This window comes from Zea mays, chromosome 3 (genome assembly GCF_902167145.1).
Source record: "Zea mays cultivar B73 chromosome 3, Zm-B73-REFERENCE-NAM-5.0, whole genome shotgun sequence".
Taxonomy (NCBI): domain Eukaryota; kingdom Viridiplantae; phylum Streptophyta; class Magnoliopsida; order Poales; family Poaceae; genus Zea; species Zea mays.
In genome coordinates, this window is record NC_050098.1 from 224,018,311 (window position 1) to 224,041,248 (window position 22,938).

The 22,938-nt window shown below is 41.2% G+C and overlaps 2 protein-coding genes across 3 annotated transcripts; one reads left to right on the forward strand and one right to left on the reverse strand.

Moving 5' to 3' along the window:
• Nucleotides 1-1,408: 1,408 nt before the first annotated feature.
• Nucleotides 1,409-4,735, reverse strand: LOC103651495 (psbP domain-containing protein 5, chloroplastic). 2 transcript variants are annotated; one of them, XM_008677138.3, is made up of 11 exons: nt 4,542-4,735; nt 4,234-4,412; nt 3,806-3,926; nt 3,602-3,651; nt 3,307-3,374; nt 2,950-3,048; nt 2,376-2,435; nt 2,219-2,278; nt 2,004-2,058; nt 1,853-1,902; nt 1,409-1,691 (listed from the first exon to the last, which is right to left on the reverse strand). In XM_008677138.3, the coding sequence occupies exons 1-11, from the start codon at nt 4,610-4,612 to the stop codon at nt 1,593-1,595; spliced, it is 912 nt and encodes a 303-aa protein (XP_008675360.1). In that variant the 5' UTR covers nt 4,613-4,735; the 3' UTR covers nt 1,409-1,592. The 2 variants fall into 2 exon arrangements, with proteins under 2 accessions (XP_008675360.1, XP_008675361.1); XM_008677139.4 differs by lacking the exon at nt 2,950-3,048 and having other exon boundaries at nt 4,542-4,721.
• A 14,771-nt stretch (nt 4,736-19,506) lies between these two features.
• LOC103651496 (uncharacterized) lies at nt 19,507-22,003 on the forward strand. Its single transcript, NM_001301571.1, is given in 5 exon segments — nt 19,507-19,736; nt 19,853-19,945; nt 21,286-21,356; nt 21,437-21,502; nt 21,624-22,003. Coding segments are annotated over 5 exon segments (567 nt in total). The 5' UTR covers nt 19,507-19,669; the 3' UTR covers nt 21,894-22,003.
• The last annotated feature ends 935 nt before the right edge of the window (nt 22,004-22,938 follow it).

Here is a 22,938-nt window from a genome sequence, read left to right on the forward strand (position 1 = left end):
TATGGTGGTTGAGGGCTATAAATACCCCCCAACCACCACCACTCCAAGCATCCAAGATTTCTGAGTATCACATTTATTACAAGAGCTCTAGCATTCACTCCTAAACACAATTCAAAAGATCAAAGCCTCTCCAAGTCCCCAATTCATCTCAAACATTTAGTGACTTGTGAGAGAGAGATTTTGTGTTCTTTTGAGCTCTTGCCTCTTGGATTACCTTCTTCCTTTCTCATTTCTTTTCTCAAGTGATTTGTAATCGAAGCAAGAGACACCTAAGTGTGTAGTGGTCCTTGCGGGGTCTAAGTGACCCAGAAGATTAAGGAAAAGGCTCACTCGGTCTAAGTGACCATTTGAGAGAGGGAAAGGGTTGAAAGAGACCCGGTCTTTGTGACCACCTCAACGGGGACTAGGTTCTTAAGAACAGAACCTCGATAAAACAAATCACCGTGTTCATCCGCCTTATTTCTTGGTTGATTTGTTTTCCCTCTATCTTCCGGACTTAATATTCATTCTAACGCCAACCTCGGCTTGTAGTGTGTGGTTAAAGTTGTAAATTTCAGATTCTATCTATCCACCCCCTCTAGACGACTTTCAGTAACTCAAGCTAAAAATCATCATGCTCCGAGTCCTTCCCATCTATGTTCTTATCATACTATACTTTTATATATAGAAATATGATATATAGTTTTGCATATAGAAATACAAGATACACCTTATAGTCACGGTAGTGGGCTGACTACAATGTAAACGAGATATACTATATTTGAATACGGCATAATCCTGTATTAATACAAGATAAACGGGGTCGAAATATGGCCTAAACCATTTTTGTTCTGTTTTCATTTTCCATCTCGTTTTCGTATTGTTTTCACATTTGTCCGAAAATACAAATTCAAGCAGAGTAAATATAAAAATCGGTAGAAACGAACATGATTTTTCCCCAACCATTTACATACCTACTCCTTCCTAAGACAAATCAACTTCTAAAGTTAACCTAAGTCAAATTATTTTAAGTTAACTAAACTATAGAAAAAATTATTAATACTTGTGACATTAAAGTAGTATTGCAGGACATACCGAAAAGTATACTTTTATAATCTGTTTATTCGCAAAACAGTCTCTAACTAAGTTGGTTTTATGATCTAAGTAGCACTCCTTATGTCCTAAGTTTTTTATAGAAAAAATATATCATCTATCTCACGCCAAAAGCACAAGTCTTAGACAAAATTTACTTCTTAATACAATGCCTGACGGCGGCCTTACCTACATGCACAGATCGAGTTTTTTATAATCTACTTATTTAATGTCATATTTTTTTTGTTATTTTTACTATAAAGTTGGTCAAACTCAAGGTAGTTTGACTTAGGGTGATTCAAGAAGTTAATTTATTTTGGGACAAAGAGAGTAACTCTTAAGGTGAATATGACTGTTAATTAATCAGAACGGACAGGATTGGTGTAACCAAAATGGGTCTCTGAATTTTATCTGTCAAGTTGAAAGGACAACACTCACTAAACATATGGTGTGAAAAACATATGGTCTAAAACCTGAATCTGAAGAGGAAAAAAATGGTAACTACAAAAAAGGATCTCCATTCACCAAAATCTCCAAGGATCCTTGTAGGGAGGAACATAGTTTTCTGTAGGTGGGAGAAGGCGAAATGATGCAACAGTCTGTTGCAGAAAGGGCCCCATCTGCGTTACAACAGTTAAATATTGGTTAGAAGCTGATATATAGACATATTTGTATGACAAATATATGTCCCTCCTGTAATTGAAGTCACAAAATGAAATCAAACACAAAAGAATATTTCTTTGCTGAAGTGGTATGCAACAATGGGACATTCGAGACGTACAGATTCCCACTGTTTGCTAAGAGTGGAAGCATTCAGTGAGTACAGGTACCCTATTAAAAGAAAGAAATAAAAAAAGGTGAGTGGACAAAGAATGCTTCAAATGTAAGGGAGTGAATGGTCGATGACAAAAACTGGAAAGATGAAGTAATACCATCACGCTCAGCAGTGCACGTTACATTGTGTCGAAACAAATTTGGTTCTGATGCCTGATGAAACAAAGAGTATCATTAAGAACATATAAGCTGCCTTTTGCACCACTTGGCCATCAAATAGTTAATACAATGCACCATGTAAGCATAGGCCTCTCTTTGACACTCTTCATATAAGTATATTTGTTGTCAGATGTATATGTGCCAGGAACCTTACAGATTTTGTTGGTGATTTCCGAACAAGATACTCATAATACCAGTATGGTTCTCCGTCAACCTACATATAATTTTCGAGGTGTACTGGTGCATGTGAGCATGTCAACTCCAAAAAGCGAAAGTACTCTTAAAGGACGACAACAATGGTCAGATCTTACCTCTGTAGCATGTGCATCAAGGACAGAACTCTCTGTCATGCGCTGGCCAGTCGTCACCTTCTACAGGGTGATAAAAGTTCATTGTAGAATCAATATGTCCAATATTGACGTTAAAAGTTACACTCAAGGAACTTAAAACCTTTCCAGCATGTCAACAATCTCTGATCAGCTCTATGGATTATTTATACTTTGTTTAGCAGCCACCATTGCTTCAGTCCATGAGACAATGTGCATGTTTCTTATAATACACTAAGCCGCATCTGACTTTAAATTTATGCATGATTGAATTTAGCTTTCTAGGTGTATTAGCTACTCAGCACGTGACAGAGTTCTACCATGCTTATCCTTGCTTCACTCCATGAGACAATGTACATGTTTCTTATGACACACAGAGAGAGAACAAAGGAACATAATAAGAATTTATATTTCTACATTTATTCGCTTTTCTGGTGTATCTGATAAACTACTCGGATTATATTCCTTCTTTTATTAATCTCTATAGTTTGTCATACATAATTTAGCTCAAGAAATGCAAGAAATAGCATATCCAAAAGAACTCCAAAAACACATGTACCAGGGTAGATCTATCAGATAAAATGCAATCTGCAACATCTTTTGGATCCCACAAACTCTTGTCTTTGGAAGGCAAAAAACGTGAATTCGGTGGCCCAATCTGCACCAAAAACATCTATGGATATTACCGTGTAGACTTAAATTTATTTTTCAGTTTCAACTGATGTATTTCCCATCCAGATAATCAAGCTACATAATAACTTGCACCGGAAATGAAATATTTAACCACGGACAGAAATTTGCAAAAAATATCAAAATACAAAAAACTTAACTATTAAAAGATGATATTGGGTTAGTAAAACCCAACAAATTGCAGATTGATGCATTTCCTAGTATCATAGAGTATTTAAGGAGTTACCGAGACTGAGATGACAACATTATGTATCATGTCAACTCGCTCCGATACAATTCGTTGCCGTGCATCAGCTGCATAGAGACCTAGTCAGCTGCTACATTACGAAATACTACCTCTGTTCTCGAATATTTGTCGCCCGTTAGTTCGTTTTTTTAACTAAACCGCGACAAATATAAAGAACGGATGGAGTACATGATTATTTTAAAAAGCGTAACTGTGGAGGTCAATAATATAGTCCATTCATATGAACAAAGTACTAAGACCATTTCTTATCATTGTTATGCCAGAAGTTACTCACGTGATAGTGGTGCTGCTGAGGAATATCGCTCTGGTTTTCTGGACTCTACCCTAGGAACAGAATAACAGGATAGTAATTTGTAAGTGACAAGTTTATCCCTGTTCTCATGAGAAGCCATGAGAAACCACTAAGTACCCAAACAACAGGTTAAGAGTGACAAAGAGTAGATTGGACAAAATATTATAGTGAGAACAACTGAAATACCATTTGAAGGAAAATTTCTTTCCTGGCAGTTCGACCGGGTAAAGAAAAGAGTATGCATTGATCTCATCAACTTGTGTGTTCATTTTTACGTCTTCATTAGTCTCCATAACAGCATATGCTCCTACATAATTGTTGCGACCAAAGCACTTATGAGCATTCAAAACTTTCGAGAAAAGAAGCACATTATGCATATATTCATAAATCGCTAAGCTCATGAATTTGTTCTAAATTTGACAATACCATTAGCATTTTTACTCTAAACGGTAAGCACATTACGCATATATATTCATAGAACTGACACGCCTGACAAATTCAGTTTGTGGACATTAACAGAGAGTAAAAAATGCTAGCTCTACCATTCAGAAGACCCTGAACTGGCGAACTGCGTTAACAACGAATCATTAGGAGCGGAGGCCCGTGAACACTACCTGAAATCGGGAGCACGATTGTGAAAGAAGACACGAGCCCGGACATGAGAAGGCGCCTCCTCTCCACCTCCAAACCGCGGTTCATGGCGGCAGGCTCGCGAGAGCACGAAGCGAGCACACGGGCCCTCCTCCTCGGCGGCAGAACACGCACTGCCCCAGTGCCGAGCGGTCCCCTGCTCCTGCGCAATACCCAGGAACCAACCATCCAACAATCAGGAGCGGCAGTCAAGGAGGGTGGGTACTCTGTGCACAGTAACACGAATGGGCGGCGAGTAGGGAATCGTGTAAGCGGCAGAGCGAGCGCGTGCCTGGGGCGAAGCGAGGGCTGAGAAGTGGGGCTCCAGAGATAATGGGGAGAGGAGAGCAGAGCCCCCGCCATGGCTCGCCGGCGTCAAAGCCCCCTCCTCCTTCTTCCACTTGGGCTTAAGGACGGAGAAGCAGAAAGTTCTATCCAAACATTTTTTCTGCGTGAGAGCAAAAGATCTCCCTGTTCATGGCCATTTCGGCATATCTAAAATTTAAAACTGAATCTAAAATAAGATTGTTTTTATGTACCTTCCGTTTAAACGGTACTCCCACCCTTGCAAGTTGTAAATCATTTTTATATTTTTTTCTATAATGTAGTTCTAGATTTAATACAGTTAAACCTTTCCAAGTTTCATCTACTTTATAGAAAAAAAACATATTGATATTTATGTCTTGAAATAGATTTACTGTAAAATATATTTTGCAATTATCTTATGAATCTTTATTTTAATAAAAAAATGTTTGTTCTTTTTGACTGAGATAGTTTAAGTTAAAATTATTTGACTTTTTTAAAAAATAATTGCGTTCTTTTAAGAATAGATGGAGTAGCTAAAAAAGTCACAACTACTTAAAATAATTGTGTTCTTTAAAATAATTCGTTCTTTTAGCCTTCTTTTAGATGTAGTGTGTATTTAGTGGCGTAGACAAGGGACTAGCAGGTGTCATGACACCCTTCAACAAAAAGAAAATTTGTTTTGTAATTAATTTTTATGGCTAAAATAAAAAGAATTGGTTTATAATAAATTAAAATATATTATAACTAGATACTATTGTATATTGTATATATACATATATTCTATTTATTAATATTATAATTATAGTTATATATATGTATTGACACGCCTCTGTGTATATCTAGTTATGTACCTATAAAACCCGCAACTACTTTTATAATTTAAAACTAAAGATGTATTATTTTGTATTAGATTAATCATGTATAGCTTAGGCTTTTCACTAAATTTATAAAAAATTGTTAACATCTAGCCTTACAAATAAATGCACAAATGTAACCATAAATATTATTCGATATTGTATATGTTTATGATTTTTTTCACAAATATAGTTAGAACTAGAAAGTTTGATTTAGAATAAAAGTAAAATAAACTTACTGTTGGTACTGAATGATATGTGGTCAAGCTAGCCGAAACACTAGGGAAAGAGAGTATTCAGGTGCTCAACAAAACAATAGGCAGACTGTAGCGTCTTGTTAAGCGTGTCTTATCAATGTATAGTATTAGGGTATTTATAGGTAACCAGGTGGGTGTGTGCCCTTATAAGTACAATTATGGCCCTGATTACTTACTACAGCCCCGGAATATTTTTCCTAAGGGGTCATTACAGCGATGTTAAGTACAGCATGATCAAATACACAATAAATCCTACCTAGAGAGTGGCTTATAGATGGGCATGAATGGCAGTAGGACGTGGCATGGGCCCTGCCATTGGGCGGCGCAGTCCTCGCCCATGTGTGGCACCTTTCGCCCTTGACACTGGGTCTTCGATACTTGCCAAGACTATAGCTCGAAACCATCTGAGCGGGGTCCCCTACGCAAAGTCATGAGGAGTCCCACCATAAACGGTAGATCCTTCGCTTCAATGCCTTCGACGACTCTTGAACAAAGACCTCAACATCGATAATGGTCGCGAAGGAGCGAACGGCCTTCGCTCCCATACTTACAATTTAACATGGATAAAGTAATTAAACATCTCTATGTTCACGAAACACACCAACGACTACACAATCCGCACAAACTTTTACACCATGCACGTATAGATAGAGGGAAATTAAATTCTCTCACATCTCAAAAAATAATTATTTCTATTTTTACCTAAAGTTCGACACTCGTTAATGGAATACAGGCACACAGTCAATATTCTCCTTAAGTGATTTGATCAAATTTAGAATTTTTTTGATTTAAAAATTAAATAAAACACGGCAATTTCGTAGCTTGGGAGTTGGGATGAAGGGATTAGACTTCCGATAGAACATTTTGGTTTCTCATGATTATTAAACTAGTTTTTCGGTTCAAATAATGGTTAAATCACGATGGCGCCTTAGACCCTAGCCAAAGTGTAAGGTTGTCTTTATCCTATATACGCTTTAACTATATTCTCTAAAGCTTCTCCATCGTCTTCCTATATAGAGACATTGTACCTTCTTCTCTATTTATTTTTATATTTTTGTTAATAGATTAAATTAAACTAATATATATAATAATTGAGGGTAATATACAGGTATAAGGTTCTAGAGAAAAATACATCATTAATATGAGTATTTAACGTATACATAACGAGATATGGATGACAATGTCAAAAAGAGGATTGAAATATAGAAAAGACAAAGTCTATAAATATGATTTAGACAAGGGATATAGAGAATATGGTTGAATATATAGTTTAGGCTATGTTGAGGACTTGTTCTCAAATGCTATGAATTAAGAACAAGGCAACATAAAATATTAAATATTAATGCCCTTCGTCCGTGGAAGCATTATCTCCTCAAGGATTTAATGAGCTTCGGACGAAGGTCATAGACAAAATATCACGAAGGTCATACCTTCGTGATCAGACTTGAAAAATAATATGAAGTAAAATGTAAAATATAAGGCATTATAGAAAAACATGCCGAAAATGAATAACAATATTCACATATATTTTATTATGTGAACCTAAATATTGAAACATAATATTTAGGAACATTTTTACCTTCGTCTTAGCAGAAAGCAATAATTCCAGCGTAATGTGCCAGTGATTACAAGATTGCATGAACAGTTCAGAGGTACTGTTCACCTATTTATAGGCACAGGGCGTAGCCTGTGAGGAATTACAATTATATCCCTAATAAGGGATTACATCGGTGACTCAAACATTTATGGACTAAAAGGTCATTCTACTTTTATGTCGGTTTGTAAATTTCGAAGCTTCATGAAGAGGAACCTTCGGTCATCTCATAATAACAGCTTCAGCCGAAAACTGCTTCTTCCTACAAGACCTTCGGCGACGAAGCATAGTCCCAACAGTAGCCCCTTTCGCGGTGCTAGATCGTTTTTCGTAACGAGCTTGATCCGTGGAAAAAGTCTCCTAAGCTTCAGGAAGCCGAAGGTCCAAAAAACACCTTCCCTGAGCTCGTTGACGAGAAACGATTCAGTTTCCCAACGTATAGCGGTCCCACCTTGCAGAGTTACTGTTTGGTCTCTGCGGTCCACCGCGCAGCGAGTGCAAGCGGCTGTCTGCCTGGTGTAAAAATCCTGGCGCTTCGCCTTCTTACCTGCAGGACTATATAAACAGACGAGTAGGTGTGAAGTTACCACAGCATTCATTGCTATTTGCACTGTTTTGCTGCCAAAATTTTTAACCATAGTCGAAGCTTGACTCTCGGAATCGAACGAAGCTCCAGCTTGAAGCCTGGTTCGTCAGAAGAAAAAAAACTTCGGAAGAAAAAGTATTTAATTCCCGCAAATTCAGAATTAAATGGCCAGAGTGCGTTCTACCGCTAGGGTTGAGCGTGAGGGAGGCGAAGCTGAAGGTTCGGAGACTATTCCCATCTCCGAAGCGATGCAACGATCCGGGCTGGTAACTTCGGAAAAAATCCCCAGTGCTGATGCAGAACAAGCAGAACAAACAACTGCCGAAGCAGAAGAAGAAAACATTGAAGAAACTGATCCCGAAGATGATTATCGTATTGCTATGCCAAGTAAGCCCAGCCACTTGGACTTCGGAAAGTCTACTGTTTCGAAGGCTGATCTCTCCAAGATGGTAAAGTCGGGCTTTTTCAGTGAAAGTCAAAAGAAGCTACTACGCTTCGGGGGGGAAGAAACTACCCCAAAGCCGGAGAAGGATGAAATTATCATTTTCAAGAGCTTTGTAAAGGCTGGATTAAGATTCCCCCTGCACGGGATTATCGCAGAGGTATTGAAGAGGTTTGGTATCTACTTTCATCAGTTGACTCCTAACGCTATCGTTAGGCTTAGTGTTTATATCTGGGCCCTCCGAAGCCAGGCAGTGGAGCCGTTTGCGGACAGCTTTTGTCGAGTTCACGAGCTGCACTATCAGACGAAGGCTAGAAAAGATGGATTGCATGACAATTTGGTTGCTATAATTTTGCTTATCGGAAAACCACAAAGTTTCCTGTAATCAGCTACCGAAGCAAATGGGCAGCAGGCTGGAAGTCGGAGTGGTTCTATGTCAAGGTTGATGACGACAAGGAGAAGCTTGTGCAAAGTCCACTTGAACTAATCTTCGGAGAAACCCGACCTCGTTGCAACATGACACCAGAAGGTCCAACCCAACAAGCGTTGGATGAATTCAGAATTATTGCAGAACATATCAGTACAAGAGACCTAGTTCAGGAGTTTTTGGCTTTCAGAGTTTTTCCTAGTTTAAAAGAATGGGAAATGCCGAAGCTAGAGGGGGAGAAAAAAGAAGGAGAACTTGTACGGTTACCTTACTATTTCAAGTTTAAGAAATACTTTAAAACACCTTGCCAAGAGTGGCTGGATACAATTGAAGTAATGTGCAATGAAATACTCGGCAATTACTCCAAAAAAGAAGATCAGTTGATGACTGCGGCCTTCGGCACCCGTCCGAAGCGAAGATTGAATCGAGTGCTGGACGCCTTGGGTTTTGAATACTCTGACTACGAAAATTTGAATAAAGGTGTCGGAGGTCGGAAAAGGAAAAGGATAACCGAAGCTTTAAATGAAGATGAAAAAGAACCATCAAAAGAGAAGAAAATTCCGAAGAAGAGGAAAGTAACATCTCCGAAGCAAAAAGTATCCGACGAAGAGGAGACTCCCGCATCACACTCTGCCACTGACGTGGAAGAAATTTTGAAGGTAATGACTGAATCCCTGCCTGCGAAGCTAAGTCCATTGGGGCCTCAACTGACAAAGTTTTTTCAGAAGGAAAAGGAGCCGGAAAAAATGAAGAAAACGACTAAAACAAAGAGACAAAGAATCATCGCAGTGACAGAAGTCATTGACAAGACACCACCGAGAGCTTCAGCTCAGAAGATACCAGCGGGTGAAGAAATAACAAATATTAAAATCACACCTTCGGAGGTCGCGGCTACCGAAGCTACCTCAATTGAAGATTTGAACTTGGAAAACACAATCGAACACATCGACAAAATGCTGCTAGACATGGCCACAGAAGAAGCTACTACTGTCGCCGAAGAGGCCATGGCCGCAGTGCCTAGGAAAGAAAAGGAAATTGCTGACGAAGTTGACGAAGCTTCAGAGGACGAGGTTTTCATGTTTCAAAATTTAGTTGGAGAAAAATTATCAAAAACCGAAATGGAAGAGCTTAAAGAGTATGCCAAATCTTGCGGATATAAACCAGGAGCACTCCTCTTCGGAGGTATTGATGATGAAAAATTAGACTGTATCCGGGATCAAACTGGAGCTAAGGTCATCGGTACTCTGTCAAAGATTATCGGTTTTCCGAAGCTAGAAACGGACATTAGCCGCTACCGACGACAACATATCGTTGGTAGTTTATTTTATTCCAATTTCAAGGTGAACTACTTTTCCCTTGACTTTTATTGTTTTTAACAATGAAGACATGTCTAACGAAGGTTGTTTTCGTGCAGAGTATGCTGTTGAGCAAAGCTTTGAAAATGCAGCAAGATCTGGAAGACAAGAAACACGAGGTTATAATTGAAAATTTAGAAGGCAAAATAAAAGAGCAATCAGCTACTATTGAAAAGAAGAACTTCGAACTTCAAGCAGCTGAAAGCTTACTGGCAGAAGCCGAAGCTAAAATAACAGAACTGAACACGAAGCTTCTCTGCCAGTCTGAACAGTTTGAACAAGAAAAGCAAGAACTTAATGCAAAACTTGAAGCCGAAGTCCAACAAAATTCAGATTTGAAAAAACTATTGGCAGGCCTTCAAGACAAATGTTTGGAATTTGGCAACAAATGTATTCAACGACTGAGGAAAATTTTCCACTCAGTTGGAGCTAGCAGTGAGAAATTCACCCCGTCGGCTGAAGATTTATCAAAGACCTTCGAACATATTGAGGGTGAAATTGATGAGCTTGACGAAGTTATAGCCGGGCACGGTGACTTCTGTGCCTGGGTAGCTTCTCGGGGCACTGCTGCAGCTTTCCTAAAAGCTGGCTGCGATCATGGAAAAATTGTCAATAGGCCCAATTTCACTTTATCACCATCAATCCTAGATGACATTCCTGATCTCGCCCGAAGCATTTCTAATAGATTTGTAAAGATGATATGGACAAAAGGCGGGCGAGAAAAGGCTGGAGACAAAGCTCGGAGTCATCTTGAACCAGTAAGAAATCATACCTTGTGCTTACCTCTTCCTTTAAGCTCGATTTTGACTTACAAGAACTTACTTCATGCAGGATGACGAAGCCGAGGTCGATGGTTAAAGAGAATGACTCCGAAGCTGAGGTCCCTTGAAGATTAAATAGGAGTAGACTGTAGACAGACTCGAGAAACTTTTGAGATAACTTTTGTAAATGTGACTAAACTTGTCTTTAATGAATTCTGTTCATACCTTTTAATATGCTCTTACCCTTCCATTAATGTATGAGAGGTGCTTTGATGTGGACGAAATTATCTTTTTGAGCCGAAAGCGAAAAAACACCTTCCCTTCTTTTCGTACACAGCGAAGCATAAAAAACAACATTTCCCTTTCTTCTGAAGCTCTTCTTTTCGTACACGAAGAAGCACAAAAGACAATTTTTTCTTTTTGCCGAAGCAACCACTTATGCTATGATGATGGTTATCCTACATATGCCTGGATGAATGTTTATGAATGCAAATGTTATGATGTAATGTGATGTGCAAACGAATGTCCAAACACATATCCGAAGCCATAATCACAGCCATTATTTCCTTAGAAACAATCACATATCAGCGCTGACTTTTCGCTGTAAGCTCTGCATTCCCTTAGGAACGACTTTGGAGCTTCTTCGCCTTTTACTTTCGGCGGAATCAGCGTTGACTTTTCGCTGTAAGCTCTGCATTCCCTTAGGAACGACTTTGGAGCTTCTTCGCCTTTTACTTTCGGCGGAATCAGCGTTGACTTTTCGCTGTAAGCTCTGCATTCCCTTAGGAACGACTTTGGAGCTTCTTCGCTTTTTACTTTTCGGCACTCGATGGTGCATTCTCAGCTTTTACATTTACATTCTTGGGGGATTTTGCTCTTATAGAACTAAAAAGGAAATTACATATGATGGCCCCATTAAAAACCTTTCTCCCCCTTCAGAAAGGAAAAGGGTGCCATAAAAAAGAAAAAATATAAAAAATTACATCAAGTTACACGTAATATCGCCGAAGCTCATCCGCATTCCAAGATTTAGGAATGTCGTTGCCGTCCATATCCTTCAATCTGTATGAACCGGGTCTTGACGAAGATGCTACCAAAAAAGGTCCCTCCCATTTCAACTGCAACTTGCCCACTGTATCTGGGTTAGCCACTCGTCGAAGCACCAAATGTCCTGGCTCAATATTCTTTAGCCGAACCTTTCTATCACGCCATTTGATTGTTTCGGCTTGATACTTATTGATGTTCTCCACAGCTTGAAGCCTGATCCCTTCTATAGCATCTTTTTCCACAGAATAAACAGCTTCAGAATCTGGTTCTGCCGAAGCTACTACCCTTATTGATCCAGTTTTTGCTTCCTCCGGAGTTATTGCTTCATCACCAAACAATAGTTTGAATGGAGTAAAGCCTGTTGACCTTGATATTGTTGTGTTGTGGCTCCATACCACTTTGATTAATTGATCCGGCCACTTTCCCTTGGGTTGATTGAAGATTAACTTCACTATTCCTGTCATTATAATGCCATTGGCTCTTTCAACGAGTCCGTTTGACTCCGGATGCCTGACTGATGCAAAATGGATCTTCGTACCAATTTGATCACAGAAATCTCTGAAAGCTTCGGAGTCGAACTGTGTTCCATTATCTACAGTGATGGCCTTTGGTACCCCGAAACGACAAACAATATTCTGCCAGAAAAACTTTTGAATGGTGGCCGAAGTTATTGTGGCTAAAGGCTTTGCCTCAATCCATTTAGAAAAATATTCCACAGCCACTACAACATATCTTAAGTTCCCTTGGGCCGGTGGTAACGGACCTAACAAGTCAAGGCCCCACCTTTGCAATGGCCAGATGGGTTGTATGAGCTGGGTTAAGGACGAAGGTTGTTTTTGATCTCTTGCACATTTCTGACAACCTTCGCACTTTTGAACTAATTTCGCTGCATCCGAAGCTGCCTTCGGCCAATAAAACCCTTGACGGAAAACTTTTCCAAGTAATGGCCTAGATCCAATGTGAGATCCACACAGGCCTGCATGTATTTCTTTCATCAATTCTATGCCTTCGGTTCTAGATAAACACTTGAGTAGTGGAGCACAAACTCCATGCTTGTACAACTCCCCTTCTATCATGACATATGGACGAGCTCTGGCCTCTATCCTCCTGTTATAAGTTTCGTCATCTGAAAGGAATTTACCCTGAAGGTAAGAGATGATCTCAGTTCTCCAATCTTCGCTATAAACAGGAGATATATTGAGGACTGCTCTTTCAAGAAGTTCCACTGAAGGTGCTTTTATTGTTTCGAAGAACACATCCGAAGGTAAGGGCAGCCCCTGTGCTGCTGACTTAGCTAGCAAATCAGCATGCTCATTTTGTCCTCGAGGGATATTTTTGACAGAAAATCCTTCGAAGGAAGCTTCGACTCTTCGGACCGTGTCTAGATATTTTTCAAGTTTCGGATCTTTAGCCTTGCAACTCTTGTCGATATGACCCGAAACAACCTGGGAATCAGTTTTAAGAATGGCCCTTCTGATTCCCATTGCTTTTAATTTCCGAAGACCCAAAAGCAGGGCTTCGTACTCAGTAATATTGTTTGTACAACTAAAATCGAGTCTTGTCGCATAACAAGTTTTAACTTTGGATGGTGAGACCAACACAGCGGCTGCTCCTGCTCCGAAGGTTCCCCAAGACCCATCGCAAAACACTGTCCATACTTCGGCATCTTTATTTGTTTCTTCATCCTGAGCCCCTGGCGTCCAATCGGCGATAAAATCTGCCAACGCTTGAGACTGGATCGAAGATCTATGCACATAATCAATGCAAAATTCATTGAGCTCTGCAGCCCATTTTCCAATCCGCCCAGTAGCTTCTCTATTTCTCATAATATCCTTCAACGGCTGCGAAGAAGGAACAACAATATTGTATGCTTGAAAGTAATGCCGAAGCTTCCTGGATGCCATCAGAACAGCATATAACACCTTCTCCAATTCTGTATAGTTTTTCTTTGATATGCTAAGAACTTCAGATACAAAATACACTGGGACCTACTTCTTGACTTGGCCATCAAGCTTCTCCTGAACAAGTGCTGCACTTACCGCTGAGTGCGAAGCTGCCACATATAATAACAAAGGAGCCCCTGGCGTTGGTGGAGTTAATGTTGTTAGATCTATCAAATATTGCTTCAGTTCCTCGAAGGCTTTTTGTTGGCTTGGTCCCCATTGAAAGACTTCGGCTGATTTCAGCACTTCGAAGAATGGTAAATTTCTTTCTGCAGATCTGGATATAAATCTATTGAGAGATGCCAGCCTCCCTGTCAATCTTTGGGCCCCCTTTTTTGTAGTTGGTGGCTCCATTCGAAGTATAGCTTCAATTTTACTTGGATTAGCTTCAATTCCCTTTGTTGAGACCAAGCATCCAAGAAATTTCTCCTTCTTTACTCCGAAGACACATTTTTCTGGATTCAACTTTAGGCCAGCTTGTCTAAAACTGGCGAAGGTCTCCTGCAAATCAGCAATGTGATTTTCCTGTTTCGTGCTTTTTACAATGATATCATCAACATAAGTTAGCACATTTCTGCCTATCTGAGACTGGAGAACCTTCGCAGTCATTCTGCTGAAACTTCCTCCAGCGTTCTTGAGCCCCTCAGGCATCCGAAGGTAACAATATGTTCCACTAGGGGTTATGAAACTGGTCTTTGGCTCATCCTCCTTCTTCATCCAAATTTGATGATAGCCTGAATAACAATCGAGAAGACTCATAAGCTCTGACGAAGCTGCGGCATCAACTAAGGAGTCTATCCTTGGCAATGGGAATTCGTCCTTCGGACAAGCCTTGTTGAGATCTGTAAAATCAATACACATCCGCCATTTGCCATTGGCCTTTTTTACCATAACAGTGTTAGCTAGCCATTCTGGGTACTTTACTTCTCTGATAACTCCTGCACTGAGAAGTCTTTTGACTTCATTACGAGCACCTTCGGCCTTGTCATCAGACATTTTCCGAAGCCTCTGCTTTCTGGGTCTGAAGGATGGGTCAACATTGAGCGAGTGTTCAATAACATCCCTGTTAACTCCGCAAAGATCATTGGCTGACCATGCAAAAACATCTTTGTTGTTGAACAAAAACCTTATCAAGGTTTTCTCCTGTTCTTCGGATAATTGAGAGCCCAACAGCACCCTCTGCTCTGCTATGTCCTCACATAAGAGCATGGGCTTCGGCTGATCTGCTGAAGCTGCTTTCTCCCTTCTGAATTTGTACTGTTCACAAGCTTCAGCTCCATCTATGTTATGGATTGCTTTTGAGTCAGTCCAGTTTCCCTCAGCCCTTCTGGCAGCTTACTGACTCCCATGAATAGCAATGGGTCCTTGATCCGAAGGTATCTTCATGCAAAGGTAAGCAGGATGAAGAATTGCTTCGAAAGCATTGAGGGTGCCACGACCAATAATTGCATTGTAAGGGTATTCCATGTCAACAATGTCAAACACAACTTGCTCAGTTCTGGTGTTGTTGATGAATCCGAAGGTCACTGGCATGGTGATCTTGCCCAGTGCTACAATCTGTCTTCCTCCGAAGCCACAGAGAGGGTGTGTAGCATCATGAATCTTATCTTTTGGCTCTTGCATTTGCCTGAAGGCCTTAGCAAATATGATACCAGCTGCACTGCCTGTATCAACCAAGACATTGTGGACCAGAAACCCTTTGATAACGCAAGAAATAACCATAGCATCGTTATGAGGAAAATCCTTGAGCTGAAGGTCCTCCTGGGAGAAGGTGATTGGTATGTGGGACCACCTTGACTTGATGAAGGGTCCCTGCACTCCAACATGTTGTACCCTTCTCTGTGCCTCTTTCTTTTGCTTTTTGTTGGCCGGCTCTGAGCACGAACCACCTGTTATCGGGAGCACCAGCTTCGGAGCCGAAGCAGCTCCAGCTTGATCGTTGAACGAAGCCATCAGCTCAAAAAAGTGGAAGTGAGTTCACCCACGGTGGGCGCCAATGTTGGGGACTTGTTCTCAAATGCTATGAATTAAGAACAAGGCAACATAAAATATTAAGTATTAATGCCCTTCGTCCGTGGAAGCATTATCTCCTTAAGGATTTAATGAGCTTCGGACGAAGGCCATAGACAAAATATCACGAAGGTCATACCTTCGTGATCAGACTTGAAAAATAATATGAAGTAAAATGTAAAATATAAGGCATTATAGAAAAACATGCCGAAAATGAATAACAATATTCACATATATTTTATTATGTGAACCTAAATATTGAAACATAATATTTAGGAACATTTTTACCTTCGTCTTAGCAGAAAGCAATAATTCCAGCGTAATGTGCCAGTGATTACAAGATTGCATGAACAGTTCAGAGGTACTGTTCACCTATTTATAGGCACAGGGCGTAGCCTGTGAGGAATTACAATTATATCCCTCATAAGGGATTACACCGGTGACTCAAACATTTATGGACTAAAAGGTCATTCTACTTTTATGTCGGTTTGTAAATTTCGAAGCTTCATGAAGAGGAACCTTCGGTCATCTCATAATAACAGCTTCAGCCGAAAACTGCTTCTTCCTACAAGACCTTCGGCGACGAAGCATAGTCCCAATAGGCTAAGTCCCGTGGACCTTAATCCATCCTCTTCTATGTACATTTAAGTGGGTTCGTTTAAGTGAGCTCGCTTACACCTTATCCTTGAAAGCTTGCTCTACTGTCTGCTGCCCAGCGAGCCTCTTGGCTAAATCTAGCTCTTCGTCAATAAACACATGCTCTCAGACCCCCATGGCAATAGAGCTAGCCTCTATCCTTTGATGAAGGAGCTCAAAGCCTTCACTCTCCATGACCATGGTTGCCTCCCATTCACACTCTTGAATCATCCAAACTTGGGCACTGAGCTCCTTCGTCATGTTCACTGTCGTTATCTCCCTTTCTTTGGCCACCTCAAGTCAGCCCTCCACCTCTTAACGTTGGTGTCACAACATTTTTCTAATTTCCTTAACACTCTCTCAAGCTTGTGCAATGGTGGCTTCGACGACTTCATCCATCGCTTTCCAGGAAGCCTCTTTCACTCCCTTCCTTCGGAGGGTCTTGAGTGCAGGAGCCGCTCAGGCCTCCTTAATGATGTCTTTTAGGCTAGCCCACGTTTGAGCAAGGAAATCATGTCCTCCTTGATCTTTTGTTGTTCTGTAGTCACCAATAATCAGGCTTCTTCTTAATCTACTAGATATATGCTCTAATGACACTAGTATTATAAAGATACAACATAGATGTTGTGATCTTATGCTATTGGTAGCGCTGCCGGTTTGTGATTCATGAATGTGCGGCTATCATGTCTCAGCAGGCAACACACATCTGCACAGTAGGAGCAAGCATGATTTAAAAGTGCTAGTAGTTGAAGCAAATAACCTATATGCGTAGCTGGACGTCAAAAGGGTCTACAACTAGAAACATGATGACAATTATATGTCATGGCCTACAACCAGGGGCGGATTTACGACTGGGGCTGCCTGGGCTGCAGCCCCGGTCGCAGCCCAGTAACAAGGAATAGGCCCATCGCGCGCGCGTGAAGCTCTGTCCCCGTGCCCACTCCCGCGTCCGCGTCTACCCTAAACCAGCCGCCGCTAGGCCGCCAGCCGTGGAGGACAGGAGGAGCCACCCCCACCCAGACCCAGGCACAGGCACCCACCGCTGTACCGCGCCACCGCCCACGACCCCACACGGCGACGCCCCGACGACCCGAGCCCCGGACCACCGCCGCTGCAGGCTGCAGCACGCAGCGGCGCAGCGCTGCTCGCCTAGTTGCCTGGAGGCAGGAGGCCCGAGCCACTGCCTGCCGAGCCGGACCGCCGCCGCCGGAGGCCCAGAGCAACACCAGCAGAGCACTGCTGCAGCCGCGGACTGAGCCGCTGCCCGCCGAGCCGGACCGCCAGAGGCCCAGAGCAGCGCCAGCTGAGCCACAGCGACGCTTGCCCCGCCGTTGTCCAGCCGTGATTTGAGGTCTCGTGGGAGGAGGTCGCCGTCATCACCTAGTGTGCGGCGCTCGGTGAGCTAGCAAGCTTCGCTCCTGCTGCCTTGCCCTCTCTACATTTTTTACTTTCTTCCCTCCAGACGATCAAGGGTGAGTTCGTATGTTTGTGTGGATGCAGGAAACCCATCGATTCGTCGATTCATGTTGTTTTCCCCTTCCTTGCATGCTACAATTAGCGAGCCTTCCGGTGTGGGTTTTTCAAATGGGCCCATTTTCTTTACAATCACATTTCGAGTAGGCCTTTAGTTCTAGGGTGTCCTACTTTAATTTGGAAATTGGATCATCAACTCCTGGGATCGGCGAAGGCTCCACCTTAACTTAGTAGCCAATTCGAGTAGGCCTTTTTTTGTTTGGTTTAAAAAATTTATAGCTTTAGCTTAGTAGCCCCGCTCTTGGATCAATCCTGGATCCGCCACTGCCTACAACTTATGTGGTTGTCATATGGAATCTCGAGTCCTCGACAACATGCATGTGTGGGCTACCATTACCATTACCATGTTATCTTAGCCTCCATTTTTAACGAACATGTCTCCCTGAATAGGTCGCCACAAGGTAAAATGAATAAGGTTTAATGAGGTTTTGATGGTTCTGAAACTGTTCAAAATTATCTCGCTGTCCTAGTTATATATAATTTTATAAGTTTTTGTTTTAAAAAGGAATTATTAAATATTTTATAATATTATTAAACCATATAAAATATATTTGACTTTCTTAAATTCTAGATAAATTAGAGATAACTAGAATATGTTGAATGCAAATAAATTAGAGATAGCTAGAATATGTTGAATGCAAATAAACAACTCTAAAGACTTAAAACAATAGTTTTAACTAGAAGAGTAAAATTATTTAAAATAATATAGTTGATGTATAAACATATTTTAAAAAAAAAATTTATTCTGAAAAATAAATGCAATCAACATAAATATAACATGCATTGATGTTGAATGAGCTCAGGTTATGTGTTCATGTTGGTTCCACACCATCTTCAACTTTTTTTGTTACGAGAAGTTTCAAAATACATTTACATAGAGCCATTAACAATTTTGTCATTATTATTTTTAGTCTTCGCTAATATGTCATCGGTCTCACAAATCATAGACACAGATGATCCCATCAGTTATAGACACGAGATGACATAATAACAGAGAGCCAAAACTGAGAGCGGCAAAATAGCAAATTTATCATTTACATATTTAATATCAAATGTTTGAAATTCTTTGGATAATTTTTCTAGTTTCCTAAAAATAAATCTTTCCTAAATAATCTAGTGATATTTTTATGAGTTTTTAATATTTTTGGATTTTCATATACCAATATATTAATTTCTTTATTTGAATTTTTAAAATCTTAAAGATACCTTTCGTGGTTTAAAACCTTAATAAGTATTTCCTATTTTTAAATAAAAAACAAAACTACCCAAAAATGGTTAGACAAATAATAATTGAGAGTTTATAGGTAAAATATATAAGTTTAGAGTTTCAAGAAAAAATATATTACAACGATTTTAGACTATCTTCTATCTTATCTTATTTTTTATTCCAAACTTCATATTATTTACATTTTTGTGTCCTCGTACTCTAACGCTATTTTATTTCGTGTTGACCTAACAATCAGGCCCCACACCTTTTAACAAGTTCCAGCCGTGGCGCCGAGCCCTACTCCTCCCGCCGCCGCCGCAGATTCTTCCTCGCGACTCGCCGCTCGCCCGACTTTCCGAGCTCCGACACAAAGGTCTGAGTGTCTGACTACCACGCTGCACCTACGACCTCGAGGCGTCTCCACCACGCCACTGGCAAACTAACTCACTTTACAGGAGCACCATGGGAGAGCCGAGCAAGGAGCTCCTGGACCTGCCCTCCGACCCCAGGCCTCCCGCCTCCTTCATCGGTAGGCTTCCCCATCTATCTAACCCTCGTTTCTCTCTTCCCGAACTTTTAACCCCTTTTCGACGATTTTTCTTCTCTTCGTCCCCTTGACGACGTTTTGATCCGTGTTACCGGCAGAGTCGCTTCTCGCTGGCAGGGAGCAGCAGCAGCAGGATAAGGAGGGAAAGCGTAAGTTGGGGGCGTCCACTGATCCCCTACCCAAAAGCCAAGGTACTGTTGAACTAGCTCTTCAGCTTGTACAAGTGTCTGATCCAGAAACGCGGTAAGGCCGTAAGGGGGCTAAATAGAAGCTCGAAATCTTTCTAGCGGCACAATATAGATATAACAAATAATGATATCAATTTCATTGCCTGCAGTCAGAAAATCATAATGCTACATGCAACTTTAAGCAGTTATTAAGTCTAAAGTCTAAACTAAGCATGGCCACTTAAAAAAGGGGCAGACCCAGTGCCGGAGCTTTGTACATACAGGGATCTAGGAACTGAGGCAAGCTTTCTCTCACGACTGCACCAATCCTACCCTTCAAGCAGGGACACTTACCAAAAGTTTTTTTCCCAATGGTGCAGTCGGCAGCTTGTCCTTTGCATTAGGTAAATCATGTGTCTCTAGACAGGTTCCAAAACTTACCAACATCAGAATTACAAATGTCCAACAAGCTTCCTATCCTCTACAATAAGTGACAATGCAATAAAAGGAGGACCGTGAAACGGAACCTGGGACAGGATTGGAACGCAGCAGATTGTCTTGCATCAGCATTTGGCAAATAATGAAAAAATATTGAAAATCCTGAGATAGTAGCCCTCTTGTGTGATGCAGCAAACATGCTTTTCTGTGTTCCCTGTCAATTTGACTTGGGTGTTTGGTCCTCGGTTGGGCACCAAGTCCACTGTGGCGGCAGTGGATGCTGGAACAGTTGCAGATGCAGGAATAGCAGAAGCAAGCAAGCAATGGTGTTGGTGCAGGTGGATCTGTGCAGTGTGCCCACTGCCTATCCATAGTGTCTGCTAGCCCAAGCAGTGAGGCCTGAGGAAGAGGAGGTGAGGTCTCGAGGGGTGAGGGGCAGAGGGTCGATGGTGAGGCTGGGAGGTACCACCGCACCAGCGTGGAGGAGAACAGACATGGAGTGGAGGGGAGGCTTCTCGCTCGGCACTCAGAGAGGTGGGCAGCTGCCAATTCAGCTAGGGTGGCTGGAGTCCTTTTGTGGGTTGTTCTTGGATTACATAGAAGAGTTGTAGTGGAATTTTTCTGGGCTCACCCCAGGCTGCAGCCACCCCCAGCCCTGGGGCCTGAATCCGCCTCTGGCTCGTACAGTACTTTTTGTATTATAACATTTGTCGACTTTGATGACTAGGCCTAGATCCCAAGTTATCACATTACCTTTTTATTTGTACTGTATTTCCTTATAGTCTTAAATCACACCACTGAATCATGTAGTTTCCTAGGTTTAGGGCTGCAGTGCGGCATAGTTAGTAGGTGGTACACAAAAGAATTTCTGGTGTTCTTTTGTGTGCCAGTTCACTGAATTTTGATTGATTGTTTTGGGGTGTCAGTTATCGGGAAAGTGAAGGATTTCTTGGGGGAGATTGCAAGGGCCAACCAAAAGTTGCAGCTTGATGCACAGGTACAATTATAAGATTCTAACCAGTTTTGCATTAATCATGTTATTCACGATGTGGTTAAATCGTATCCGTGCAATTGCAGAACAAGCCTCCTGTGGAGTACGATATTGAAGCCCTTACTGGGAACGAGGAGCAATACATTGAGATGGTGAGAGGGATAGTATATTTGTAATATGTTGTCTCAGCTGCATCATGGAGGAAAGCTTGAGGTCCAAGCTGTTTGAACTTATGTTTGCATGATGTTCTTTCTATGTATTTGTTTTCTACAGGATCTGCTTCTAGGTGTCGCTGATCTTCATTCAGAGCAGGCTGTGGAGGCAGCTGAAGCGACAATAAACGGCCGCCAGACTTCAGAAATGTCATTTGCTTGCAGCTCATCTGACTCGGAAGATGATAGTGATGACAGCGATGAAGATGCTGATGACAAACCTGTCATGTCTGACAAAGATAATAAGTGTAAAAGTCCTGATGACGCGGAGATGGGTCCAGCGAAAGGAAAGAAGCCCAATAAAAGACAGAAAATTGTTGTTCTCAACTAGTACCCTTGTCTTTTGTACACCTAAGAACAAGGGCTGGAGCCTAGTTCAGAAGGCAGAGCGCAAGTGGTGAATGTGTTGGCCTGGTATTATCAGAAGTTATTTACTCCTTCCATTCTTTTTTATTTGTCACGGTTTAGTTTAAAAATGAACTAACGGGCAACAAATATTCGAGAACTGAGTAAGTATTATTTTCAGTGTTGTGCAATGTTCAGGCCAGCTAGGGCAACTTGCACAGGGGCTAAAAGAAGTAATGCATGTTCCAGTTTATACAATGCGTACCAATGTTCTGGCCTCTGTATGGTTTCCTTGTGATTTTTTAGGTAGAGAGGAAGTTTCCTTACATGTATGGTTTCCTTGTGATTTTTTAGGTAGAGAGGAAGTTTTCTTACAGCGTGCCATAAATTCTGTAAAGCGTCAATGATGTTTCTTTCATGGATTCAAACGGGGCATTGAATCATCGTACTCGGCGCCTACTACTTTCGTCTAAGACCGTCTCAAACCATATTCTCTAGATTTTTTCTCTATATATCCCTTTTGATGGACCTTCTTTAAAAGATTCCTTCTATATATTATTCCGCTTCAACAACATTTTTTATATCTCATCCTCTATATGTTAATTATCCATATTAGAAACATTTTATTCTATATTTTGTACTTATGATCCTTATATTTAAATGTCTTAAATATGTTTTAGTTTTGATTAATCTATTAAAATATAAAAATGGGTAGAAGATAATGTTGAAGTGTTGATAGTCGCCTAGAGGGGGGTGAATAGGGCGAAACTGAAATTCTTAAAAATAATCACAACTACAAGCCGGGTTAGCGTTAGAAATAGAAACGAGTCCGCGAGAGAGAAAGGGTGCAAAACAAATCGCAATCAAATAACGAGTGTGACACGTGGATTTGTTTTACCGAGGTTCGGTTCTCGCAAACCTACTCCCCGTTGAGGAGGCCACAAAGGCCGGGTCTCTTTCAACCATTCCCTCTCTCAAACGGTCCCTCGGACCGAGTGAGCTTTCTTTTCTCAATCACTTGGAACATAAAG